This window comes from Oncorhynchus nerka, linkage group LG22 (genome assembly GCF_034236695.1).
Source record: "Oncorhynchus nerka isolate Pitt River linkage group LG22, Oner_Uvic_2.0, whole genome shotgun sequence".
Classification (NCBI taxonomy): Eukaryota; Metazoa; Chordata; class Actinopteri; order Salmoniformes; family Salmonidae; genus Oncorhynchus; species Oncorhynchus nerka.
This window is the reverse complement of record NC_088417.1, coordinates 38,143,831-38,168,944: the sequence shown is the minus strand read 5'-3', so window position 1 is coordinate 38,168,944 and position 25,114 is coordinate 38,143,831. Positions and strand designations below refer to the sequence as shown.

General features: G+C 41.6%; 1 protein-coding gene across 5 annotated transcripts in view; it reads left to right on the top strand.

Moving 5' to 3' along the window:
• Positions 1-509: 509 nt before the first annotated feature.
• Positions 510-25,114, top strand: part of LOC115105142 (RNA-binding protein 33-like) — a 46,343-nt gene continuing 21,738 nt past the window's right edge. For 4 of the 5 annotated variants that reach the window (XM_029626794.2, XM_029626791.2, XM_029626792.2 and 1 more), the window contains exons 1-10: positions 510-675; positions 6,216-6,294; positions 9,529-9,577; positions 12,876-12,946; positions 13,894-14,158; positions 17,262-17,381; positions 17,833-18,013; positions 18,417-18,646; positions 21,324-21,666; positions 22,744-22,805. In XM_029626794.2, coding sequence (XP_029482654.2) covers positions 657-675; positions 6,216-6,294; positions 9,529-9,577; positions 12,876-12,946; positions 13,894-14,158; positions 17,262-17,381; positions 17,833-18,013; positions 18,417-18,646; positions 21,324-21,666; positions 22,744-22,805 — 1,419 coding nt within the window. In that variant the 5' untranslated portion in view covers positions 510-656. The remainder of the gene's footprint in view (positions 676-6,215; positions 6,295-9,528; positions 9,578-12,875; positions 12,947-13,893; positions 14,159-17,261; positions 17,382-17,832; positions 18,014-18,416; positions 18,647-21,323; positions 21,667-22,743; positions 22,806-25,114) is intronic. The other variant, XM_029626790.2, reaches the window with a different exon arrangement.

Genomic DNA, 25,114 nt, shown 5'->3' with positions numbered 1-25,114 from the left:
GCAAACCAGAAAGCACAATGTTAATTTATTTATTTATGTATTTAAGGATAGCCATAGGCACACTCCAACACTCAGACATAATTTACAAACAAAGCATGTGTTTAGTGAGTCCACCAAATCAGAGGCAGTATGCATGACCAGTTGTTCTCTTGATAACTGAAGTAAAAGTGTGGTAAAAGTAGAAGTTGTCAAAAATATAAATAGTAAAGTAAAGTACAGATACCCCCAAAAAATTACTTAAGGAGTACTCCAAACTATTTTTACTCCGTTTCTTTACTCCACTGGTTCCATGCAATATGTAAAAAATATAATTAGATATCATGCATACATACTTGTTGTTGGGTCTCATGAACTGCAGAGAGAAGTTAACCAAAAGAGCAGATTTAGGATCAGTTTATTATTAAATATCCAACATTGGTTTGATAAATATTAGGTAATATAATCTGACTTCGGATCAGGTTTTAGGGAAACATGTATGCTTTCCCAGAATGCATCAGCGCTCATTCCCTCCGCCATGTTTATGTTCTGATTCTCTGCCGATGGTGGTAAACAACGTTAGCTGTAGCATTAGCTTTATTTAAATACAAAAGTGTAAACATTTCAATGTATTCTGCAATTATATAGAATTGCACTTACACGGGGAACATTATTGCGTCATGGCGGCCAGCCCCCGAGGTATGTTAACTATCATTATTTCGGTAGACTTTGGGCTTGCAAGAGAAAGGCCGCATCATTGGCCTAACGCACAATAATTCACAGAAACATATCTATAGGAAACTGTATATCACGATACAAGTTCATGCTGTGTAGTGAGTGTGTTGGTCAAAAGTGCATGTGGATATTTGAAGCCATTATAACCAAGTGTAAAGCCCACAGTAAGCTAGCCAGATAACGTCAAAACATGCATAGATAGCGAATTTGCTAGAAAGCTAGTTCGCTGCGCCATGTCACATTTTAATGGTCACATATTTAATGGGGGTAGCGAAATGCATGTGTTTTGTGGTTGTTTTGATAACCTAACCTAACCTTGCAAGTTAATTTGCTACTGTGTCTGCATGTGATAACTAGATGCATAACTGGGGAAGTTAAAAATAGGTTCTGTTCCTGATTCAAATAAATGCTAACGGTAGCTAGCTAACTGTATGACGCAGGCTCCGCTGCCTGGCTGGTTAGCTAGCAGGCATGGTAACTATGTGTCGCGCTAAAATGGTGTCTTACAGTAACTTACTTTGAACTATTAAAACAAACCATTGTTGGTTAGTAAAATGTTGTAGCTTGCTAACCACACAAAGTCATTAATTCATTGGGCGCGTTCCTCTGCCGGATCTTACACCAGGATAGGTATTTTACTGCCGCGTTCAAAACAACTGGGAACTCGGAAAAATACGAGTTCTCGAGTTGGATGACCGTTCAAATCGATTTTTCCCAGTAGGAGCAAGTTTTTTGTTGTTGTTTTGTTTCCAGTTGGTTTGAATACATGGAAGGCAGAGATTTCAGAGTTCCGAGCTCCCAGTTGTTTTGAACGCGGCATATGTATCAGCTAACCACATATGTTATATAAATCTGTCAGTCGGTGAGTGTGACGTGGCACTCAACCATTGGTTGATGCATGCAGGGGATGTGAGCCATGTTTTTTAAAATTATTTTTAATTATTTCACCTTTATTTAACCAGGTAGGCAAGTTGAGAACAAGTTCTCATTTACAATTGCGACCTGGCCAAGATAAAGCAAAGCAGTTTGACACATACAACGACACAGAGTTACACATGGAGTAAAACAAACATACAGTCAATAATACAGTATAAACTATATACGATGTGAGCAATGAGATAAGGGAGATAAAGGCAAAAAAAAGGCCATGGTGGCAAAGTAAATACAATATAGCAAGTAAAACATTGGAATGGTAGATTTGCAGTGGAAGAATGTGCAAAGTAGAAATAAAAATAATGGGGAGCAAAATAAATACAGTAGGGAAAGAGGTAGTTGTTTGGGCTAAATTAGTAGTTTGTCCACGTATTCTAAGTCAGAGCCGTCCAGAGTAGTGATGTTGGACAGGCGGGCAGGTGCAGGCAGTGATCGGTTGAAGAGCAAGCATTTAGTTTTACTTGTATTTAAGAGCAATTGGAGGCCACGGAAGGAGAGTTGTATGGCATTGAAGCTTGCCTGGAAAGTTGTTAACACAGTGTCCAAAGAAGGGCCAGAAGTATACAGAATGGTGTCGTCTGCGTAGAGGTGGATCAGAGACTCACCAGCAGCAAGAGCGACATCATTGTTGTATACAGAGAAGAGAGTCGGTCCAAGAATTGAACCCTGTGGCACCCCCATAGAGACTGCCAGAGGTTCGGACAGGAGACCCTCCAATTTGACACACTGAACTCTATCAGAGAAGTAGTTGGTGAACCAGGCGAGGCAATCATTTGAGAAACCAAGGCTGTCGAGTCTGCCGATGAGGATGTGGTGATTGACAGAGTCGAAAGCCTTGGCCAGTAATGTTTCTTATCGATGACGGTTAAGATATCGTTTAGGACCTTGAGCGTGGCTGAGGTGCACCCATGACCAGCTCTGAAACCAGATTGCATAGTAGAGAAGGTATGGTGAGATTCGAAATGGTCGGTAATCTGTTTGTTGACTTGGCGTTCAAAGACCTTAGAAAGGCAGGGTAGGATAGATATAGGTCTGTAGCAGTTTGGGTCAAGAGTGTCCCTCCCTTTGAAGAGGAGGATGACCGCAGCTGCTTTCCAATCTTTGGGAATCTCAGACGACATGAAAGAGAGGTTGAACAGGCTAGTAATAGGGGTGGCAACAATTTCGGCAGATAATTTTAGAAAGAAAGGGTCCAGATTGTCTAGCCCGGCTGATTTGTAGGGGTCCAGATTTTGCAGCTCTTTCAGAACATCAGCTGACTGGATTTGGGAGAAGGAGAAATGGGGAAGGCTTGGGCGAGTTGCTGTGGGGGGTGCAGTGCTGTTGACCGGGGTAGGAGTAGCCAGGTGGAAAGCATGGCCAGCCGTAGAAAAATGCTTATTGAAATTCTCAATTATAGTGAATTTATCAGTGGTGACAGTGTTTCCTATCTTCAGTGCAGTGGGCAGCTGGGAGGAGGTGTTCTTATTCTCCATGGACTTTAATGACTTAAATGTAAATGTTTAGTGTCCCAGAACTTTTTTGAGTTAGTGTCGCAGGAAGCAAATTTCTGCTTGAAAAAGCTAGCCTTGGCTTTTCTAACTGCCTGTGTATAATGGTTTCTAGCTTCCCTGAACAGCTGCATATCACGGGGGCTGTTCGATGCTAATGCAGAACGCCATAGGATGTTTTTGTGTTGGTTAAGGGCAGTCAGGTCTGGGGAGAACCAAGGGCTATATCTGTTCCTGGTTCTAAATTTCTTGAATGGGGCATGCTTATTTAAGATGGTTAGGACGGCATTTAAAAAAAATAACCAGGCATCCTCTACTGACGGGATGAGATCAATATCCTTCCAGGATACCCCGGCCAGGTCGATTAGAAAGGCCTGCTCGCTGAAGTGTTTCAGGGAGAGTTTGACAGTAATGAGTGGAGGTCGTTTGACCGCTGACCCATTACGGATGCAGGCAATGAGGCAGTGATCGCTGAGATCTTGGTTGAAGACAGCAGAGGTGTATTTAGAGGGCAAGTTGGTTAGGATGATATCTATGAGGGTGCCCGTGTTTAATGCTTTGGGGAGGTACCTAGGTTCATTGATAATTTGTGTGAGATTGAGGGCATCACGCTTAGATTGTAGGATGGCTGGGGTGTTAACCTCTTGCTTCTACCTGAGACGCTTGCGTCCCAACTAGAGCTCTGGAAATGCAAATGCGCTACGCTAAATGCTAATAGTATTAGTTAAAACTCAAACGTTCATTAAAATACACATGCAGGGTATCGAATTAAAGCTACACTCGTGTGAATCCAGGCAACAAGTCAGATTTTTAAAATGCTTTTCGGCGAAAGCATGAGAAGCTATTATCTGATAGCATGCACCAATACACTACAACACAAAAGCCACGCAGGGGACGTAAACAAAATAATTAGCATTTCGGCGTTACACAAACCGCACAATAAAATAGAAAGCAGTCCTTACCTTTCACCATCTTCTTTGTTGGCACTCCTAGATGTCCCATAAACACTATTGGGTCTTTATTTAGATTAAATCGGTCCATATAAAGCCAAGATATCGTTATATGTAGACTGTGTGATAAACGAAAAAAACAGCGTTTTCAAAACGTAACGTCATTTTTTAAAATTCAAAAAGTCGACGATAAACTTTCACAAAACTCTTCGAAATACGTTTGTAATGCAACTTTAGGTATTAGTAAACGTTAATAAGCGATAAAATTCATCAGGAGGCGATGTAAAGATCATTAGCTGTCCGTCTGGAAAAATGTCCGGCTAGAAACTCAACGAAAATATCCGGTCCTATACCTGAAGAAATACGGTGCCCTGCATGTGTTTGACCAAGAAAAAACTCGAAGGGAAATGACAAGACTCTAGACACCGTGTGGAAGCTGTAGGTACTGCAACCTCAGTCAATTAATTGTGGTTCACCTTTATCAATGGGTTCAAGTAGTGCATGGATATATTTTCCCATTTTCAGTGATCAGTTTTTCCTGTGCTTTTCGATGTAAATGCCGTTCTGGTAAAGCCACAGCAGTGATTTAACCAGTTTTATAAACGTCTGAGTGTTTTCTATCCACACAGACTAAGCAAATGCATATACTATATTCCTGGCATGAGTAGCAGGGCGCTGAAATGTTGCGCGATTTTTAACAGAATGTTCAAAAAAGTAGAGGGTAGAAGGAAGAGGTTATTAAGCATGTTCCAGTTTAGGTCGCCTAGCAGCACGAGCTCTGAAGATAGATGGGGGGCAATCAGTTCACATAGTGTCCAGAGCACAGCTGGGGGCAGAGGGTGGTCTATAGCAGGCGGCAACGGTGAGAGACTTGTTTTTAGAGAGGTGGATTTTTAAAAGTAGAAGTTCAAATTGTTTGGGTACAGACCTGGATAGTAGGACAGAACTCTGCAGGCTATCTTTGCAGTAGATTGCAACACATGTTATAGGCTATGTATGCAGTGTTCAAAAACACAGGGATCCAGACATCTCTGACTAACTCCAGTGCGTTCAAGACAACTGGGAACTCTTTTGAACGGTCACCCAACTCGGAAACTCGGGCATCTTTCTAGATCTCCAACTTTCCGACCTGAAGATCACTTGATGTCGCCGATTTTACCCCAATTTTTTTTGGGGGTTTCCCAGTTGTCTTCAGGTGTGTTCCAGACAATTGGGAAGTCAGAAAAATACAAGGTCAGATCATGGTCAAATCATGACTTCAGTGAACTTCTGGTCGGAAAGTTGAAGCTCTAGAAAGAGGCCAAAGTTCCCAAATTGAATGACATTTCAAAACGATTTTTCCCAGTCGGAGCTCGTTCCCAGTTGTCTTGAACGCACTGATGTCGGATCACTGATGTCTGAGATTTCTGAGATCCCAGTTGTTTTGATCACGTCATTAAAGGACCAATCGCAATCTGGTGCCCGACTTCATAGTCAATGACATGGCACGCAACCATGGGATGATGCATGCAACTTCTGAGCAGGGGAATGCACTGACCAATGAAACAACTAGGGTTATCAATGGGCGGATTAGATTATGCTGAGCCGCAGGGCGACAGTCTATGGCCCATGATGTGAAAGGGCAAAGGGGTGAGGAAGGAGTGCCTTTCTCAAATCGAACAGTATTCTGCACTGCTCGATCATGTTGTCAACAAGGCAGCATGGTGCTTCGTCCAGAAACACGTCTCTTTTCCAGAAAGAATATGTTTACATTTTAAAACTAGTTTTCATTGGGAAGGCAGATAAAGCGTTTTCATCAAAAACAATCACTTTCGCATGTGAACACAGAATCCTACTCATTACTCCATGTGCTTAATTACGTTTTCTTTTTAAATGCCGACATGGGCTTTGAACGGGGCACCTGGCCCTCGCCCGGGATTTTGCCCGGTTTCTAAAACAAAAGCATTCAACTTTCACCCGGTGCAAGACCCGGGTGCCCTGCCCGGTTATTGATTGACCAGAGAGTCTTCACACCTGGTTTCCCATGTTTTAATTTGCCAAATAGAAAGCAACAATGTGCTAACTTTGTGGCCCTTAAGGACTGGTGTTGAAGACCCTCACAGACTTAACAACCCTGTTTCTTTGTTTTCAGATGATGACTTTGAAGATTATGATAAACCAGGTGCAGAGAGATCACGCAGGAGGAGAGGCGAAGATGATGATTTAGACAGGTATATCTGCTGATTGCTGTAACATGACTGTCATAAAGATTCAAGCATTCCCCATGTTCAGCCTTTTCCATTTTACTGCCGACAGTTTTAGGATTGGCCTCTAACATTAGGCTATTTTAGTTAGGCTTGGGCGGTATCCAGATTGTCATACTTTAATACCAACCTTTATGCCATTCCGGGATATTCGATAATACCGGCACTGAACAAAGGGGGCGCTATTGTAATTTGAAGGTTAGTAATGCTAACAAGTACATGTGCAATCCCATAGAGAATGCTAACGAGTGCATTGCATCTCTGACCTAAAGTATTTGCATGACAGATATCCCAGCTAAAAGTTATACAAGTAACAAAAAAATGCTACTCAGTTTGCTGCACACACAAAACATTTTTTAGACAGAAAGACTATTGATCCAAACGAAACAAGATTTTTTTGAAAGATATTTATGTATTTAATTAGGGCTGGACTTAACCACTTAGTTGACTAGCTACTAAATTAGCAAACCAAATGCACAACTGCAAAGCATTTAGCACATTTTAGACAGTTAACTTAATAGTTATAATGTATCTAGCTGGCAAACATTTACAGTTGAAGTCAGAAGTTTACATACACCTTAGCCAAATACATTTAAACTCAGTTTTTCACAATCCCTGACATTTAATCCTAGTAAAAATTCCCCGTTTTAGGTCAGTTAGGATTACCACTTTCTTTTAAGAATGTGAAATGTCAGAATAATAGTAGAGAGAGTGATTTATTTAAGCTTTTATTTCTTTCATCACGTTCCCAGTGGGTCAGACGTTTACATAAATTTATTGAGTGTTTGGTAGCGTTGCCTTTTAAATTGCTTAACTTGGGTCAAACATTTTGGGAGCCTTCCACAAGCTTCCCACAATAAATTTGGTGAATTTTGGCCCATTCCTCCTGACAGAGATGGTATAACTGAGTCAGGTTTGTTGGCCTCCTTGCTTGCACATGCATTTTCAGTATTGCCCACACATTTTCTATAGGATTGAGGTCAGGGCTTTGTGATAGCCACTTCAATACCTCGACTTTGTTGTCCTGAAGCCATTTTGCCACAACTTTGGGAGGATGCTTGGGGTCATTGACCATTTGGAATACCCATTTGCGACCAAGCTTTAACTTCCTGACTGATGTCTTGGATGTTGCTTCAATATATCCACATAATTTTCCTACCTGATGATGCCATCTATTTTGTACACCAGTCCCTCCCGCAGCAAAGCACCCCCACAACATGATGCTGCCACCCCTGTACTTGATGGTTAGGATGGTGTTCTTCCCCCTTTTTCCTCCAAACATAACAATGGTCATTATGGCCAAACATTCTATTTTTGTTTCATCAGACCAGAGGACATTTCTCCAAAAAGTACGATCATTGTCCCCATGTGCAGTTGCAAACCGTAGTCTGGCTTTTTATGGCGGTTTTGGAGCAGTGGTTTCTTCCTTGCTGGGCGGCCTTTCAGGTTATGTTGATATAGGACTTGTTTTACTGTGGATATAGATACTCTTGTACCTGTTTCCTCCAGCATCTTCGAGGTCCTTTGCTGTTGTTCTGAGATTGATTTGCACACTTCGCACCAAAGTACGTTCATCTTTAGGAGACAGAACCTTGTCTTCTTCCTGAGCGGTATGACGGCTGCGTGGTCCCATGCTGTTTATACTTGCGTACTATTGTTTGTACAGATGAACGTGGTACCTTCAGGCGTTTGGAAATTGCTCCCAAGGATGAACCAGACTCGTGGAGGTCTACACATTTTTTTCCTCAGGTCTTGACTGATTTGTTTTGATTTTCCCATGATGTCAAGCAAAGAGGCACTGGGTTTGAAGGTAGGCCTTGAAATACATCCACAGGTACACCTCCAATTGATTCAAATGATGTCAATTAGCCTAACAGAAGCTTCTAAAGCCATGACATCATTTTCTGTAATTTTCCAAGCTTTTTAAAGGCACAGTCAACTTAGTGTATGTAAACTTCTGACCCACTGGAATTGTGATACAGTGAATTATAAGTGAAATAATCTGTCTGTAAACAATTGTTGGAAAAATTACTTGTCATGCACAAAGTAGATGTCCTAACCAACTTGCCAAAACCGTAGTTTGTTAACAAGAAATTTGTGGAGTGGTTGAAAAACGAGTTTTAATGACTGACTCCAACCTAAGTGTTTGTAAACTTCCGACTTCAACTGTAGTTGTGAATTCCATACTGTAACTAGATTACCTGGCTGCACAACAGTGAGTGACTCACAAGGCTCTGGTCTCTCATCGTTCCGTGCTTGTAAACAAACATCACAAACATCACTTGATTTGGGACTACCAGTAAGTTTCATAATAAAAAATGTGACAGGTGAAATGAGGAGTGAGATCTTTATCTCCTAACATATTGCACAAGTTGACTGCAGGTATTTACTTAAAAAGTAGTTATAAATATTCACATTGATACCATTTTTTGTTTCTCCAAATAAATAGTTTCAATGGTATTGACTCTTGAAAAACCATCCTGTGGCTATTTCCAAATACTCCAGTATACAGTATATACAGTGTACCGCCCAAGCCTAATATTAGTACAGTAGTTCCTTACTCTTAACTATGAAGCACATAACTCATGCAGAAAATATAGGCCAAGAGATTTTAGTCGGAGACTATCTTTTGCAGAGGCTTTGCCACCATGTCACCACATACATATTTTCCCCAGTTTACCAAGTGTGTTCATGAATGGAGCTGGGTGATACTGTATATACAAAAGTATACTATTGTAATTTGTAAAACAATTTTCCCAACAACAATATGACAAACAGTATGAAAACATAATGAGTTTATGATCTGAATGTGATGTAGATTTATGAGCATACCTGGTAGGAGAGAAATTGAGGTGGTACAGCTTCCATTTAAAGTACTTGCTCCTGTTTGGGGCCAACTGAACGTGACCCAGGAACAATATAGGGACTGCAGCCTATGAGAACAACATTTGTGTCACTAGAATCTGGCCTTGCAGAGACGGGTCTAGTGTAAATATTGTGGAACATTGGCATCTGCTTATCGTAAAGATGTTGTGTTATTGGCGCACACTTCAGCCTATTAGCTGGCCTTGCTCATGAGAATTTAGGCTCCAATGAAGAATCATGTCTAGACTAGCTGCATAGAGACTAGACCAATACATAGCATTGTAAAATTAGATGCATTGCCTTGCTTTAAGTCATGGTTTATCTCTTCTCTTACAGTGAATTTGATGGTGATTTGCTCGATGAGGATTGGCTGACAGCCAAAAAGGTAAGACAAAGGACTCTCCATCTCCTGTGTTTGTGATTACTTTCATAGCATCCATAGGTGCCTCTGCTAGGACACATTTTAAGACCTCACAGGTATGTTACATTTTGCAGTAGGCTTGTGCCAGGTGGCTCCACCACAAGGGCATTTATTGACGTGAGCCAGGAGGAAGTACAGTGGGCAACAAAAAGGATCTTAGGGTGTTTTTTGTTGTTGTACATATAGTCCTTTTTGGAGAGAAAAAAGCTGTCCTCTTAAGTGGAAAAAAAAAGCTGTCCTCTTAAGTGGAAAAAAAAAGCATAAAAGAACTCAGTTCTCTTTGTATTCACATTGCCTTTGAATGAGGACCCAATTCTTATATCTACCTCACTAACTTTAAGCATCAGCTGTTAGAGCAGCTTACCGATCATTGCACCTGTACACAGCCCAACTGTAAATAGCCTACCCAACTACCTCATCCCTATATTTTTTTTATTTTTTTTGCGCTCATTTGCACTCCAGTATCTCTACTTGCACATTCATATTCTGCACATCTATCACTCCAGTGTTAATGCTAAATTGTAATTATTTCGCCACTATGGCCTATTTATTGCCTTACCTCCCTAATCTTACTACATTTGCACACACTGTATATAGATTTTTTCTATTGTGTTATTGACTGTATGTTTTGTGTATCCCATGTGTAACTCTGTGTTGTTTGTCGCACTGCTTTGCTTTATCTTGGTCAGGTCACAGTTGTTAATGAGAACTTGTTCTCAACTGGCCTACCTGGTTAAATAAAGGTGAAATTTGAAGAAGAAAATAAATAATCTCTTTTGCCATTTTACTTCACCCATTTTGTGGTCCGAGTCCTCTTTGCATTAACATTGCTATGTTTAGAAAGAAACAAATATATTTTCCTAACATTCACTCAATGCACCCTGGGACAAACTATTTAATCAGAATGTGTTATTGGACAGATAGATAAAGCTACTTAAATTTTGGAAGCTAATAGATTGCATTTGTTAAAATATGAGACATAATAATTGTAATCAGAAGATACTATTAACAGAAATATTATTGGTAACAGAATAAATAGCAGAAGAATAACTGCAGATTAAATTATGCTGTAATTGAAAATTGTACACCCAGTGTAGGCAACTGCTCTTTTATGAGGTTACAAAATAAATTATAGCTATGTTGTGATTCTCACCAAATACACTACATGACCAAAAGTATGTGGACACCTGCTTGCCAAACATGTCATTCCAAAATAATTGGCATTAAAATGGGCTTGGACCCCCTTTGCTGCTATAACAGCCTCCACTCTTCTGGGAAGGTTTTCCACTAGATGTTGGAACATTTCTGCGGGGACTTGCTTCCAATCAGCCACAAGCATTAGTGAGGTCGGGACTGATGTGAAGTGATTAGGCCTGGCTTGCAGTCTCCATTCCAATTAATCCCAAAGGTGTTCCCTAGGGTTGAGGTCAGGGCTCTGTGCAGGCCAGTCAAATTCTTCCTCACCGATATCAACAAACTATTTCTGAATGCTCCTTGCTTTGTGCATGAGGGCATTGTCATGCTGAAACAGGAAAGGCACTTCCCCAAACTGCTGCCACAAAGTTGGAAGCACAGAATCGTCAATAATGTCATTGTATGCTGTGTCGTTATTTCCCTTCACTGGAACTAAGGGGCTTAGCCCGAACCATGAAAAACAGCCCCAGACCATTATTCCTCATCCACCAAACTTTGCAGTTGGCACTATGTATTGGGGCAGGTGGCATTCTTCTGGCATCTGCCAACCCGTCAGACTGCCAGATTTGTCCGTCAGACTGCCAGATGGTGAAGCGTGATTCAATACTCCGAGAACGCGTTTCCACTGCTCCAGAGTCCAATGGCAGTGAGCTTTACACCACTTTATCCAATCCTTGGCATTGCGCATAGTAATCTTAGGCTTGTGTGTGGCTGCTCGGCTATGGTAATCCATTTCATGAAGATCCTGACGTTGCTTCCAGGGGCATTTTGGAACTCGGTAGTGAGTGTTGCAACCGAGGACAGACCATTTTTACTCGCTACGCGCTTCAGCACTCAGCAGTTCTGTTCTGTGCGCTTGTGTGGCCTACCTCTTCGAGGCTGAGCCATTGTTGGTCCTAGATGTTTCCACTTCACAATAACAGCACTTTCATTTGACTGGGGCAGCTCTAGCAGGGCAGAAATGTGAAGATCTAACTTGTTGGAAAGGTGGCATCCTATGACGGTGCTGCGTTGAAAGTCAATGAGCTCTTCAGTAAGGCCATTCTACTGCCAGTGTTTGTCTATGGAGATTAAATGGCAGTGTGCTCTATTTTATCCACCTGTCAGCAACGGGTGTGGCTGAAATAGCTGAATCCACTCATTTGAAGGGGTGTCCACATACTTTTGTGTGTGTGTGTGTGTGTGTATATATATAGTGTATTTCCAAAATAACCTATGTGTGGAGGATTTACTTTACTATTTTACTATTATTTGTTAGCAATATGTGATCTTTAGCTTCATAAACTGTTTATTCGTTTGTTGGGTTTGAATAGTGTGAGAAGACAACATATTTGGTGAGATTCACAACAGGGTACAAAGTCGTTTCTAGCTCTTTAAAGGGCAGTAGCCTACATTGGGTGTACAATTTTCAATTACAACATTGTTTAATCTGCAGTTGTTCTTCTGATTAAAATTGTTGTCGCAACTTTTTTACTAAATTCAATCTATTTGCTTCCCAAATGTAAGTAGGTATATCTAGCTGTCCAATAACATATTCTTATGAAATGGCTTGTCCCAGAGTGCTCTGAGTGAATGTTGGACAAATATCTTGGTTCCTTTCTAAACATAGCAACTCGGACCACAAAATTGGTGAAATGAACTGGCAAAAGAGTTGCGTCCTCATTCAAAGGCAAGGGCAGTGTGAATACAAAGAGAACGTAGATTTTAATATTTTTTATTTAAAGAGGACTTTATGTGAGAACACACTTAACCTGCCCAGATTGCCTTCACCACATGAGAATAAAGCATCCTTTTGGACTGAAGGAGATCCCCATGTTTATTTGAACTATTTTATTCATTCTCAAGTATTTACCTAAAATATGTGAGATTAGCAATCTGATTCGATCATATATAGGCCTACACTTTCAATCTGATGTGGTTTGTAGAAATGAAAGAACACTTCACTTTTGGTTGATATTCAGTAGTTGTACTATAGTCGACCTTGCCATCCAAAGCCTTGGCTTGCAAGGAATGAATAACATGAGCTAGAACATACTGATCTGTTCTGGGTTGTTTTTCTTGATTTTAGAATCCCTCAGAAGTGTCAGATGAGGAATTGAACGACGACCTTCTGCAAAGCGATGACGAAGATCAAAACATGTAAGTTAATTTGTATCTACGTGGTCTGATTGTGCTGATTGCATTTCCAAACTTAATCTGTAGACACTTTACGTTACAATTTCTGAGCTGCAGTCTCCTTAGTTTATAATTTATGGTGTTCCCCCATAAAAGGATTAATGCATTTAAGGTTTATACAAATATGTCCACACAATTTGAAAATTCTGTCAGAAAAACAATGGTCCAAACCCCATGTCTCTACCATATATGGTTACACACGATTTACTCTGAGAATGTAGCATGTTTAGAGTGAGTGGAATGTTATCACAGGCATGATCAAAAAGTGGTAACTACTCAATAGAACTCTGTGTCGCTGCTCCGCGGCAGAACGGCTCTAACTTTGAACGTCAACTGACAAGCTAACTAGTAGCTGCAGGTTCGTGAGTGGAAACAACGACCCCCTGAAATCTGCTGAACACAAAACAAATAGGGACTAAATATGTATTTCTTTACAAAACAGACTGAATTTCATTATCCACCCTCCGTGAAGACAATCTGTTCCTGTTTTCATTGTGTATTTCTGAGTCTTTCCCTTTAAAACGCCATAGAAATGGCCCCTCAGCGTAGATTGATCGCCAATATAGGCAATGAAAGCCAAGGATCTGGAGGTGAAAATGACAAAGGTATCAAGTTGATTTTTTTATTGGTCCAAGCAGTGGAAACACCTCCAAATAAAACCACCTCACAACACCAAATATGGAAGAGATGCAACCAAGAGGGGCGCATTCTAAACTAACAACGTTCACCGCAAATGAACCTTCATCAACACTGTAGAGAACAATCAATCTAATGAGTCATTCTATGTCATTTATAAAGAAAACTACGTTTTGACATTAATTTCGTAGCACTTTCTTGAATTCCCCCGTTTTTCTCTACATTGTACAGCATTGAGTGAACACCCTATATAATTGTGTGTTTTTGCCTTTCAGCGGCCAGGGCGTTAGCCTCAATGCTACTCTAGGCGAATTTGACCAGCAGGTGAACCCCGTAGACTATACAGACGACCTAGGAGATGTAGAGAGGGGCTACCAGCAGGAGGGGGGAGAGTACGTGGATGAGTACAGCCAGCCCAATGACATGGAGATGCCAGACGGCCAAATGGAATACTCAAGAGAACAGGCCGAAGGCGACGGGATTTACCAGGACGAAGTGTTAGACATTCAAATCAATGAGCCTCTAGACGATGAATTTCAAGTGAGTCACCCCCCCATCTCCCCTCCTTCTGTCTTACTCCATTGTATCTTGAAAAGATAACGTTGATTTCCCCGTCTTGGGTTTCAGGGGGCACATATCAAATCTATTCAGGGGGCGCTAAAGGGGGTGTATGTTGGGTAGGGGTGTGGGGGGATTAGATTCATTATCACTCTCCGCCAGTTGATTTCTCCTTTCGCTGACAAAGTTGGTGTTGACAGCTTGTTTGGCGGTAGGTAGGTAATGCTCTGGTGTCTGTCGGCTGTGATGCCCGGTACCATTGTGACCTTGGGCCCTGTATCTTTGTCCGGCTAAAGAGCCGCTTTGTGCGAGGAAGACGCGCTGCCAATCGGTGGAGGTTTACGCGAGGGGCTTTTATCTCGGGCTCTCGACTCCATCTGATAAACTCTCACATAGGTGAAAAGATTATTGACCTTCCTAGGGACAACCCGACATCCCATACAGTCCTGAAATGATTGATGCGATTTTCCCCGTTTATTTATTTCCCAAACCACGAAGTGAAGAGGGGATGAAGATAAGACTAGATTAATGTGTGATGTCTGTAATGGCCCGATTTACCAAGGTGTGACGACGCTTGACACCTGTCTGACAAAGACGTATTACTTTCTCCACACTGAAAATTAAGCCTTTGACCTTAGTAGGGTTGCACGGTTTTACTTCATACTTACTTTGAAAAACCCCAATGAGTGCGTATTGCACATTTGTGTTTTTGTGTGTAATAACTATGTTTACAAGGTGACTTGACTGCCTGGGCTTAAACACTTCTGTTTGCAGTGCTATTCAGAGGTAATATGTGGAACAGTTTAAAGGATTAAGTCCTTTCTGTCCCTTCGGGGCAGTCAGTCTGTCTATCCTTCTGCTGCCAAGGGTATTTGTCTGCAATATTATGTGTTGGGTTGGCAGGTTAATGGTGCAGAACACCAAACACTGGCCTGCGACCTACACACTGACCTCATTTGACGGTTATGAAGCACCTAGTGGCTTCTCAATGGAAATATGCTTTGAAAATGGTGTAACTACGCGAATTGCGACCACGTGGTATATCAAAGATGAGTTGGAAGGCCTTTAGTGTTGACATTATTATTTTTTACCGCAATCACAGGTTTCGGAACCATACAACTGTTGTATCGTGTGTGTGATGTTCCTGCATGGCATTGAGTCATGATCTTCTAAAGTGAGCCAATAAAGCAGCGATTTGTGCAGTAGTCAGTAGCTAGCTCAATGATATTTTCACCATCACTGATTTGGAGAGTGTGTGTCCCCCCCCTGCATTTCTGTATATCATGTCAAACATTTACATCTCATTGAATTTCAAATGCCGTCAGGAATAGTAATGAAGCCTGCTCCCACTGTTATGGTAATTCAAAAGAGGCTCCCCCTTTCTAAACCCCCCCCTGCTAACCCCCCTCATAACATTTCAATGTTTTCCCCTTTATACTCGCGGTTAATATTTTCATTGAAGGGAAACACTGCAGTATTTTTGGCTCTACCGTTATTCCTTTAGACATCAGTTCCATGGGGATATAGTTATCCTAAACCCACAAAGGCTGTAATCTTAGGCCAGTGTAATACTATCCTCCTAATATTAATAGTAATAGTAAACATGAGCCAATACAAGGGTGGGAGAAAGAAGGAATATACTTCATCTACAGTGCCTTCAGAAAATATTCATACTCCTTAACTTATTCCACATTTTGTTGTGTTTCAACCTGAATTCAAAATGGATGAAATATACTTGTTCACCCATCTACACACAATACCCCATAATGACGAAGTGAAAACATGTTTTTAGAAATGTTGGCAAATTTTGGGAAATTATATATAGAAATATCCGATTACATAAGTATTCACACCCCTTTTGATATGATACTCCAAATTGAGCTCAAGTGCATCCAATTTCCTTTGATCATACTTAAAATGTCAATACAACTTGATTGGAGTCCATGCATTGTCAATACCATTGTTTGGACATGATTTAGAAATGAACACACGTGTCTATATAAGATCCCACAGTTGACAGCGAAGTCCAAGGAACTGTCCGTAGATCTCTTGTGATGAGGCATATCAACTCAGAAAAAAACCATCCCTTTTTCAGGACCCTGTCTTTCAAAGATAATTCATAAAAATCCAAATAACTTCACAGATCTTCATTGTAAAGGGTTTAAACACTGTTTCCCATGCTTGTTCAATGAACCATAAACAATTAATGAACATGCACCTGTGGAAAGGTCGTTAAGACACATAGCTTACAGACGGTAGGCAATTAAGGTCACAGTTATGAAAACTTAGGACACTAAAGAGGACGTTCTACTGACTCTGAAAAACACCAAAAGCAAGATTCCCAGGGTCCCTGCTCATCTGCGTGAACGTGCCTTAGGCATGCTGCAAGGAGGCATGAGGACTGCAGATGTGGCCAGGGTAATAAATTGCAATGTCCGTGCTGTGAGACGCACGCCTAAGACAGCGCTACAGGGAGACGGGACTGACAGCTGATTGTCCTCGCAGTGGCAGACCCAAGCACACAGCCAAAGCAACGCTGGAATGGCTTCAGAACAACAATGTGAAAGTCCTTGAGTGGCCCAGCCAAAGGCCAGGCTTGAATCCCATTGAAGAACTGTGGAAAGACTTGAAGATTGCTGTACACCACCACTCCCCATTTAACTTAAGAGAGAATATCTGCAAGGAAGGATGGGGAAAAATCCCCAAATCCAGATGTGCAAAGCCTTATCCAGACATACCCAAGATGACTGACTCAAAGCTGTAATCAGCGCCAAAGGTGCTTCTGCAAAGTATTGACTCGGGTGTGAATACTTATGTGAATGAGATATTTCTGTATAAAATGTTTTATAAATGAGCTAAAATGTAAAAAAACAACAACATGTTTGCGGTATTGAGCTAAAATGTAAAAAAACAAAAACATGTTTGAGGTATTGTGTGTAGATGGGTAAGAAAAAAAAATACATTTGATACATTTTGATATTCAGGCTGTTGAGTAAGTCAAGGGTTACGAATACTTTCTGAAGGCACTGTGTTGATGACTGACTAGTATTTAGAATATGGATTCTGAATCTCCATGTTGTTGTAGGTGGATGATTACTCGGCAAGCTACAGAGATGGAGAACAACCAGAGCATCTAGGGGAGCAGGCAGAGCAACAGGAAGCACCGGAGGGGGAAGAAGGGGAAGACTCTCAGCTCGCAGAGGAGGTGTGAACAGAATGGGTCTCCCTCATTCACTGGCTATGTCCCAAGCGGCACCCTATTCCCTATATATTCCTATATAAGGAACTACTTAGAGTTTCAGGTCAAAAGTAATGCACTATATAGGAAATAAGGTACATTTGGGACGCAGACATTAATATTCAGAGACCCTTTTTGTCTGATGTGTTGCATTGAGTCAATGGCTGTTGTGCTGATTGACGCTAGCTGTGTGGCGATTTTGGAGTTGCCCAGGTAAAAAATGTGCAAATGATCAATAATGTGTGCGTAGCTAATTCTAATGGTTTAAACCATGCTGAAGGCCTGCATCTTTTGTGATATGAAATCAACATCTCGTATGTTAATGGTTGCAGTTTATAGGCTTACAAGATGAACACTATCCATATATCTGATGGGCTGTTCATAATTTATGACTAAGATGGTCCCTATATTTCCAAAGGCTGAAAATGAACCAGAGCCAGAGGAAGAAGTGAAGGAGGAGGAAGACGAGGATGAGGAGGAAGACGACGATGGACAGTCCGGTCGGTTGCGTTTCAAAACAGAGCGCAAAGACGTCACGTCTGGCATTGTGCGGCTGGCAGATGCAGCAAACAAAAGAAGAAACATTCCTGAAACATTAGGTACATTTAATTACAACCTTGCACTCAGGAAACTCTTAATTCAAATTTCAATTTTTTTTTGCTTCGTATTTGTTAACTGTAATAAGTAAGAGGTTTGGGCTTTGTTTGGTTGACTTGGTTAAGGTTGAAGAGCATTTCAAGCTTAACTCTAAAATGTATTTACACAACATGGATCAAAAGAAAATGCTCAACAAATCCATCTTGAGCATGTATTTTGAGCATGTATGGGCTGTATTTGAGGGCTGGTTTCACAGACATAGCTTTTAGCCTAGTCTTAGAATAATAAGCATGCTCAATGGAGATTCTTCATAAGAAATGCTTTTTAGTCTAGGACAAGGCTTAAATCTGTGTCATTACCCCTGAATGTTGTAATGCTCACTTCCTGGTGTGTTTTGCCCACCAGAGCTCTCGGAAGAGGCCAAAGCAGACCTGATGGAGTTTGAGGAGAAGGAGCGCCAGAGGAAGCAGGGCCGCTTTGGGGGCCGAGGAGGAAGAGGAGGAGAGAGAGGAGGATTCAGAGGACGAGGAGGACGGGGGGGGTTCCCCGGATTCGGGATGGGAGACTTTGGTGGAGGAAGAGGACGAATGAATGACCAGCGGCTCCCAATGATGCCACTGCATATGGGCATGCAGGTAAATCTTAACAAAATGAACCGACACAATGCAAAAGGTTTGCTTCATGTTTTCATTTTTGCCAAGGAAAAAATATTGTGGTACTGGTATCGTCCCGGCCCTAATGTTTACCTGCAAAACTAATAAGGCACAGCCATGAAGGCTTCTTGTGATTGTTCGCAAATATGCCGTTCTCTCCATGGCCTATTGAAACCGTGATCACTTGTGCGTGAACAAAGTCAACTATTCCGCTTCTCTGCTCCCCTTATCAATGTTGATATATGGATTATACCAAAAACGTTGGCGGTAGTCAATTTAGACAGAATTATATTAAATTAATTTAGTTCTTTGCGTAGGATTTAGTTTCTCGTGGCCTTTTATTAGATATCTTTTGAAGCATATAATCCATTAATCTAAGTTGTTCATCCATTGGAAGTCATTTCTGCATAGGCCATGTCTGCAGATAAGACTTTTTCCCATACATTTTTTTCTTCTTCCCGGAATTAAAAAATCCCAAAGCTTCTGCACACGTTTTTTTTACTTTACGCACACATTTTGTGGCCTCCTTCCCTTCACATTTCTCACTGTCAATCGTGAATGATAATTCTTTACCAGTGAAACGCCCATGCAGCATCTGCATACAAACCATTTGATCTCAATCAGTTTCATGAGGATAGGCATTTAGATTTTCTTGAGTTTATACAGTGTTTTGAAGTTGCCCACAGTGTTGTTTTTGAATTATGTATAGCGAGCGAATATTAGAACAGACGGTGTTAACAAATTGCAGCATAGCCTACTAGTGTAGGGCGGCAGGGTAGCCTAGTGGTTAGAGCGTTGGACTAGTAACCGAAAGGTTGCAAGTTCAAATCCCCGTGCTGACAAGGTACAAATCTGTCGTTCTGCCCCTGAACAGGCAGTTAACCCACTGTTCCTAGGCCGTCATTGAAAATAAGAATTTGTTCTTAACTGACTTGCCTAGTAAAATAAAGGTAAAATAAAAAATATATATATATATTTTTTAAAGTGTATTTTGTCTAGTGGCGTGCGCTGTTGAGTTTTGGTCACATGAGTGAAAAAAATGCGGTGGTGTTTTTGTCTTAAGCTTTTCGCATGCTTCCCAGTTGAAACAGTTAGCACATATTTTGTCAGGTTTTTGTTCGTCTTGGTGTTCGGCGGTGTTTTAGGGAGCTGTTCTCGCAACTTTTTTTCTTGAGGCAAGTCTGTAAGTCCGTAGACGAAGTCTTCGCCCATTCGTTGGTGATTGGTCAAAAGTTGGGGTGGGAACTATGGACGGGAGTTTTCAATTAAGTGTTTGCCGTCTTTCAACGAGAGAGACGAGAGAGCACAGCAGCAGTTAGGCCCTACCGTCTACAGTGCACTACTAGTTTTCATGCGACTTGTTTCACTTGAGAAGAACTGCACCAAACAGCTTAGCTAGATGAAAAATTGCTTGACTAAGACCTCCTCAGCGAAAAATGTCAAAATTAAATAACCGATTTCTTGATTTATCTTATATTAATTTGGGCTATTTTGAGGAAGTGTTACTCCGTATGTTGTTACGGTTGCTCAAGAGGGACGAACAACATTAATATTGCCGCTTTTATTGAAGGTCTTTAGGGAGTATGCGAGCACAGACGTTTGCGTTGCCTAGCCGTGGTGGCTAGGAGCAAACCGAACCTATGTATACAGACGCCTTTAGAGTAATGTAATACTATGCTATTGCATTTGTTATGCCGAATACTATCAATATGTGATCTTGCAGACATTGATTCTGCTTTGATCCGACTTTATAAACGAGCACCATTCGCCAGAGTAGCCTGTTCTCTACGAGTGAAGTAGAGAAGGTGATTGGCTTCGGCATCTTTAGTCCGGACAAAAGAAGCGATCAGACAAAACTCACGTCCGCAGCCACTCCGTTCTCTATATGAAAAATGAAAATCCTTTTAAACATGCTTCTTTAAGAGGTATGGGAACGCTCAACTGACATTCATGCATTCGTGTTAGTGGCGATGTACTTTGTGGGGAATGACTGGAGGGGTGAAAATATCTTAACTTGGTTTAGAATTGATATATGACTGGCCAACAGGTAATTGAATAGGAGCTAAAGTTAACATATAGGTCTAGGTGAAGGATTAATGGTGTCTTTATTTAACTAATTTACTGAGCAATACACCCCTCCCCACCCCCCACCCCTCAAAACCGCCTCAAAGCATTGGGGCATGGACTCTACAAGGTGTGGAAAGCGTTCCACAGGGATACTGGCCCATGTAGACTCCAATGCTTCCCGCAGTTGTGTCAAGTTGGCAGGATATCCTTTGGGTGGTGGACTATTCTTGATACACACGGGAAACTGTTGAGTGGGAAAACCCACCAGTCTGCTACCATACCCTGTTCAAAGGCACTTAAAATATTTTGTCTTGCCTATTCACCCTCTGAATGGCACACATATACAATCCATGTCTCAATTGTCTCAAGGCTTAAATATCATTATTTAAGCTGTCTCCTCCCCTTCATCTACATTGATTGAGGTGGATTTAACAAGGGACACTAATAAGGGATCAAAGCTTTCACCAGGTCAGTCTGTCATGGAAAGAGCAGGTGTTCGTAATGTTTTGTATACTCAACACATCTGACTTGTTGTATTGGTCTTCCCTCTATCTCCCCCACTCTCCATTACTCTCTCTCTCTCTTCAATTAGCAGTCTCCTGCCAGAATGCCTCCCCCTCACCACCAAACTCATCATCAGCAGCACCATCGCCAGGGTGGCCCCGGTGGCCCCCGAGGGCCTCTTTTCCAGGAGCACAGTGGGGGCTCGCTGGCCCAGCAGCCCCTGCAACCCCTTATCCCCCAGCACATGGCCCACCGTAGCTCTCCCTCCTCACACGGGGCACCAGTCAGGCCCCAGATGGACCCGCCTCCCCGCATGATGAGTCCCCCTCCTTCACACAACCACCCCCACCAGCAACAGCAGCAGCAGCAGCAGCCCAAGAACATCCACATCAATCCCCATTTCAGGGGCCCAGCATCCTCCCCTGCACAAGGTAGGTTTGCACTTGCGTTCCAAGTAGCACCCTATTCCCTATATAGTGCATTACTTTTGATGTTGTCATAAATGGCACCTTATATTCCCTTTGGGCCCAGGTCAATAGTAGTTCTTTATTTAGGGAATAGTGTGTCATTTGAGTGGCCCACTGGGTCCTTTTTCCTTAAGTTTTGGACTTATTGTAAGGATAGCACCTCCATTGAATGTTTTGAATATTTACCTCTAAGCAAAGGCGTACGTTGCCGTATGGTTGGCAGTTATCCGTGCACTGCTTTGAAAAGTGTCTGGATTAGAATGTCATGTTGTTTGGGTTGAATGACAAGTGAATAGGGCTTTCAGCCAGTAATAGGTTTATTTACTTGTCGTTTTTTGGCGGCATCTCCATTCCATTCCTTGAGATTGGTTTATCTTCCCTGTCTGTCCAGACTGAAATGTGTTGGTGCGGTGTTTGTGTGTGTGGGTCTCTGTGTGTGAAAAGATCAGGGATTGCCTTCAGTCATGACTAGGGGTGTGTGTAACAGAGATAGACAGTCGGTGTGTGTTTTGAGGGGAGGGGGTGGACAGGATAACGGGAGTGTTTACCAGAGGTTGGCATATGTCCCTTAACCCATATTTGCAACGAATTGTCCTTTTCAATTCCTGTGGAAAATGAATTGCAGTTACCAGTTGCAACTCAAACTGATTTATGAATTGAAGATGCATGGAGTATTTACTGAAGTCAAAAAGCCTCATACTGTGTGATGAAATGGCCTCTTTCAGAGCCAAAAGTACCCATCCTCCTTGTCCATTAGACAACTTCAACCGCAATGCTTCACTATGTTCGTTCATTCCTTTTTGCCTCTGTCCAGCTGTGTATAAATGTGAGCCCATCTCGGAGGTGAAATGTAAGATGCGTGCCTGTGAATCAGCCTTTAGTACACCCAGAGGTGCCTAATGGACTACCCTTCCTTCTCCCCATCCCTGCGTTCTCTCTTCCTCTTCTCATTTCTCTCTTGACCCCTCCTCCTTTGGTCTCTGCCCCATATACATCATTTGCTGCCCCCCCCCACCACTCCTTCTCTCTCTCTCATTGCAGTGCCCTTGATGCCTCCTGCCCAGAGCCAGCCCAGACCTGCTGCGAGTCCTCAGAGGTTCCCTGTGAGTAGCAGCTGCTCCTACACACACTCCCCCATCACACGGTTAGCGCTGGGCCTCTTTGTGAGGGAAATATCATTATCGCAATTAGATACCCGCTCTGGTCCAAATACTGTTGGAGCAAATCTGTAAACACTCATACCGAGTCTGTCTGCACAACTGGAAATGGTTGATAGGGGCTTTTTGCCGTGGCTGGCCTTCTTGGAGGGCTGTGGTGGCTGAGGCTTAAATTAGTTAGCACTCTTTATGGATGTGCTAGGGCTCAAACCATGTGGTTGGCTTCACAATGTAATCCTGAAATCAGGGGCATGTCCCAAATGGCACCCTTTTCCCTACATAGTGCACTAATTTTGACCAGAGTCCTATGGGGATAGGGTAACATTAGGGACACAGTCCAGGATACAGCCCACTACCACCAGTGAAAATACTACATTTTAGGGAAATTTTGTGGCACAAAGTAGAACAGACCTTTAGAAGGCTGTTTTGAATTAGAAAAACAACCCAATAGCATAATTTTTGGTTTAATACTAAGGGATAAATAGGTATTCAGTTAGTTTAAAAAAGGAAACTGGAGTCAGTGAAGAACCTCTGAGGCTACGTTTAGACAGGCACCTGAAATCTGATCTTTTAACTAATCAGATCTGAAAAAGATCTAATGTGATCGGTCAAAAGACCAATTCATGAAGAAAAATATCAGAATTGGGCTGCCTGTCTAAACGCAGCCAGAGTAACATAGAACTCATTACAGAGATGACAGGAAAGGAATGCCTTTAAAGTGATTACAGGACTGGCGGGGAAGTGAATTGGCCAGGCAGCCAACTGTGCCTCAAGTTACTCAGGTTGCATTAGTGCTGGGCGATTATATCAGATTAATTCGAATGTATGTTTTTTGCGCGATATTCCAAATGCCTCTATTGCAAGAAGGTTTTGAGGTTTTGTTATTTTTCATTTTTATGAGTGTTTGTCAGCTTGTTCTCATGTTGTATTTTTGGTCTCCTCTCCTCCGTGCCTCTGTGCTGTGTGTACCTTCCCAATTTACACCATAGATCTGTATATAATTAAGAAATGTAAGTCAGCGCCCTAACAATGGGAGTCGTTGTCTCAAAGGCTGGAAGGCCGGCGACAAGCTTTGGTCCAAAATAATCCCATAGAAATACATTGGTCTTATTTTGGACAGATTTTTAGCGAGACTGAAACCTCTCCCTTAGCCTCTTCCTCTATGGTTTACACACACACCAAGCCTCTGCCTCTCATGCCAGCAAAGTTGAGATCACATCTTCCTCTCTGGCAAGCGGTTTCAACTCGCTATTTGCATTTGAGGTTTTGGTCCAAAATAATCAGTAATATGGACACCATAACACATTCAGACAATAAGTGAACTTTTCACCCTTTTCATGTCTCATCTACTCAAATTGCGCGCATAGCAGGCACTACTAAAACGAGAGTATCATTGAACATCGATTCTGGAAAATGAATGCTCAGTTTTTCGCATGTGGAATTGGTACGTTAGCAGCATTTTAGCCATAGACTCTTATACTAGCTGTCTAGTCTGTTTTGTAAATGTGCAATTAGCATCAACACAATCATATAAGGAATTGGTAACTCTTTGTCATTCTGAGAAATAAGTTAGGCCACTTGATTTCAGCATCTGAACAAAGTGCACAGGCTAACAGGCTTTTAAAACAGTTGGAGATGGACAGAAGTGTGTGTTCATAACAATTCAACTGTTCAACCTTGTTAGCAAGCAAATAGATCCAAGTTGGCTAAACTTGAAATATAAAGATTAGCTGGCTAATCACTAGCACGTGGGCTTGAGAGGTTGTTGATGAGACCTGTGTTCATTTTCTATAGCCTAATACCTGCTACAAGAAGTCATTATTGGTAAATGTGCATTATGCATGGTTATATTTGGAACAAAAAATGTCCTTTTCATAGATGGACTTGAAAGATCCAGTATTATTGCAACAAAAAAATTAAGTAACTATTTTCATGAAATATTGTAATTATTTATTAGTGGGTCTTATGGTTGTGGAATATGTATATTTAGCCTAGGTATAACTTCACAAGTCCTGAATTCATTAGATTATTGCTGACTGTTTGAAATGCAGTGTATTTGACCTTTCATTGTATATAATGCATATTTAGAGAATTTTTTTTTTTTTTTAATGAAATACAGTACCAGTCAAAAGTTTGGACACACCTACTCATTCAAGGGTTTTCTTTATTTTTACTATTTTCTACATTGTAGAATAATAGTGAAGAGATCAAAACTATGAAATAACACATATGGAATCATGTAGTAACCCAAAAAG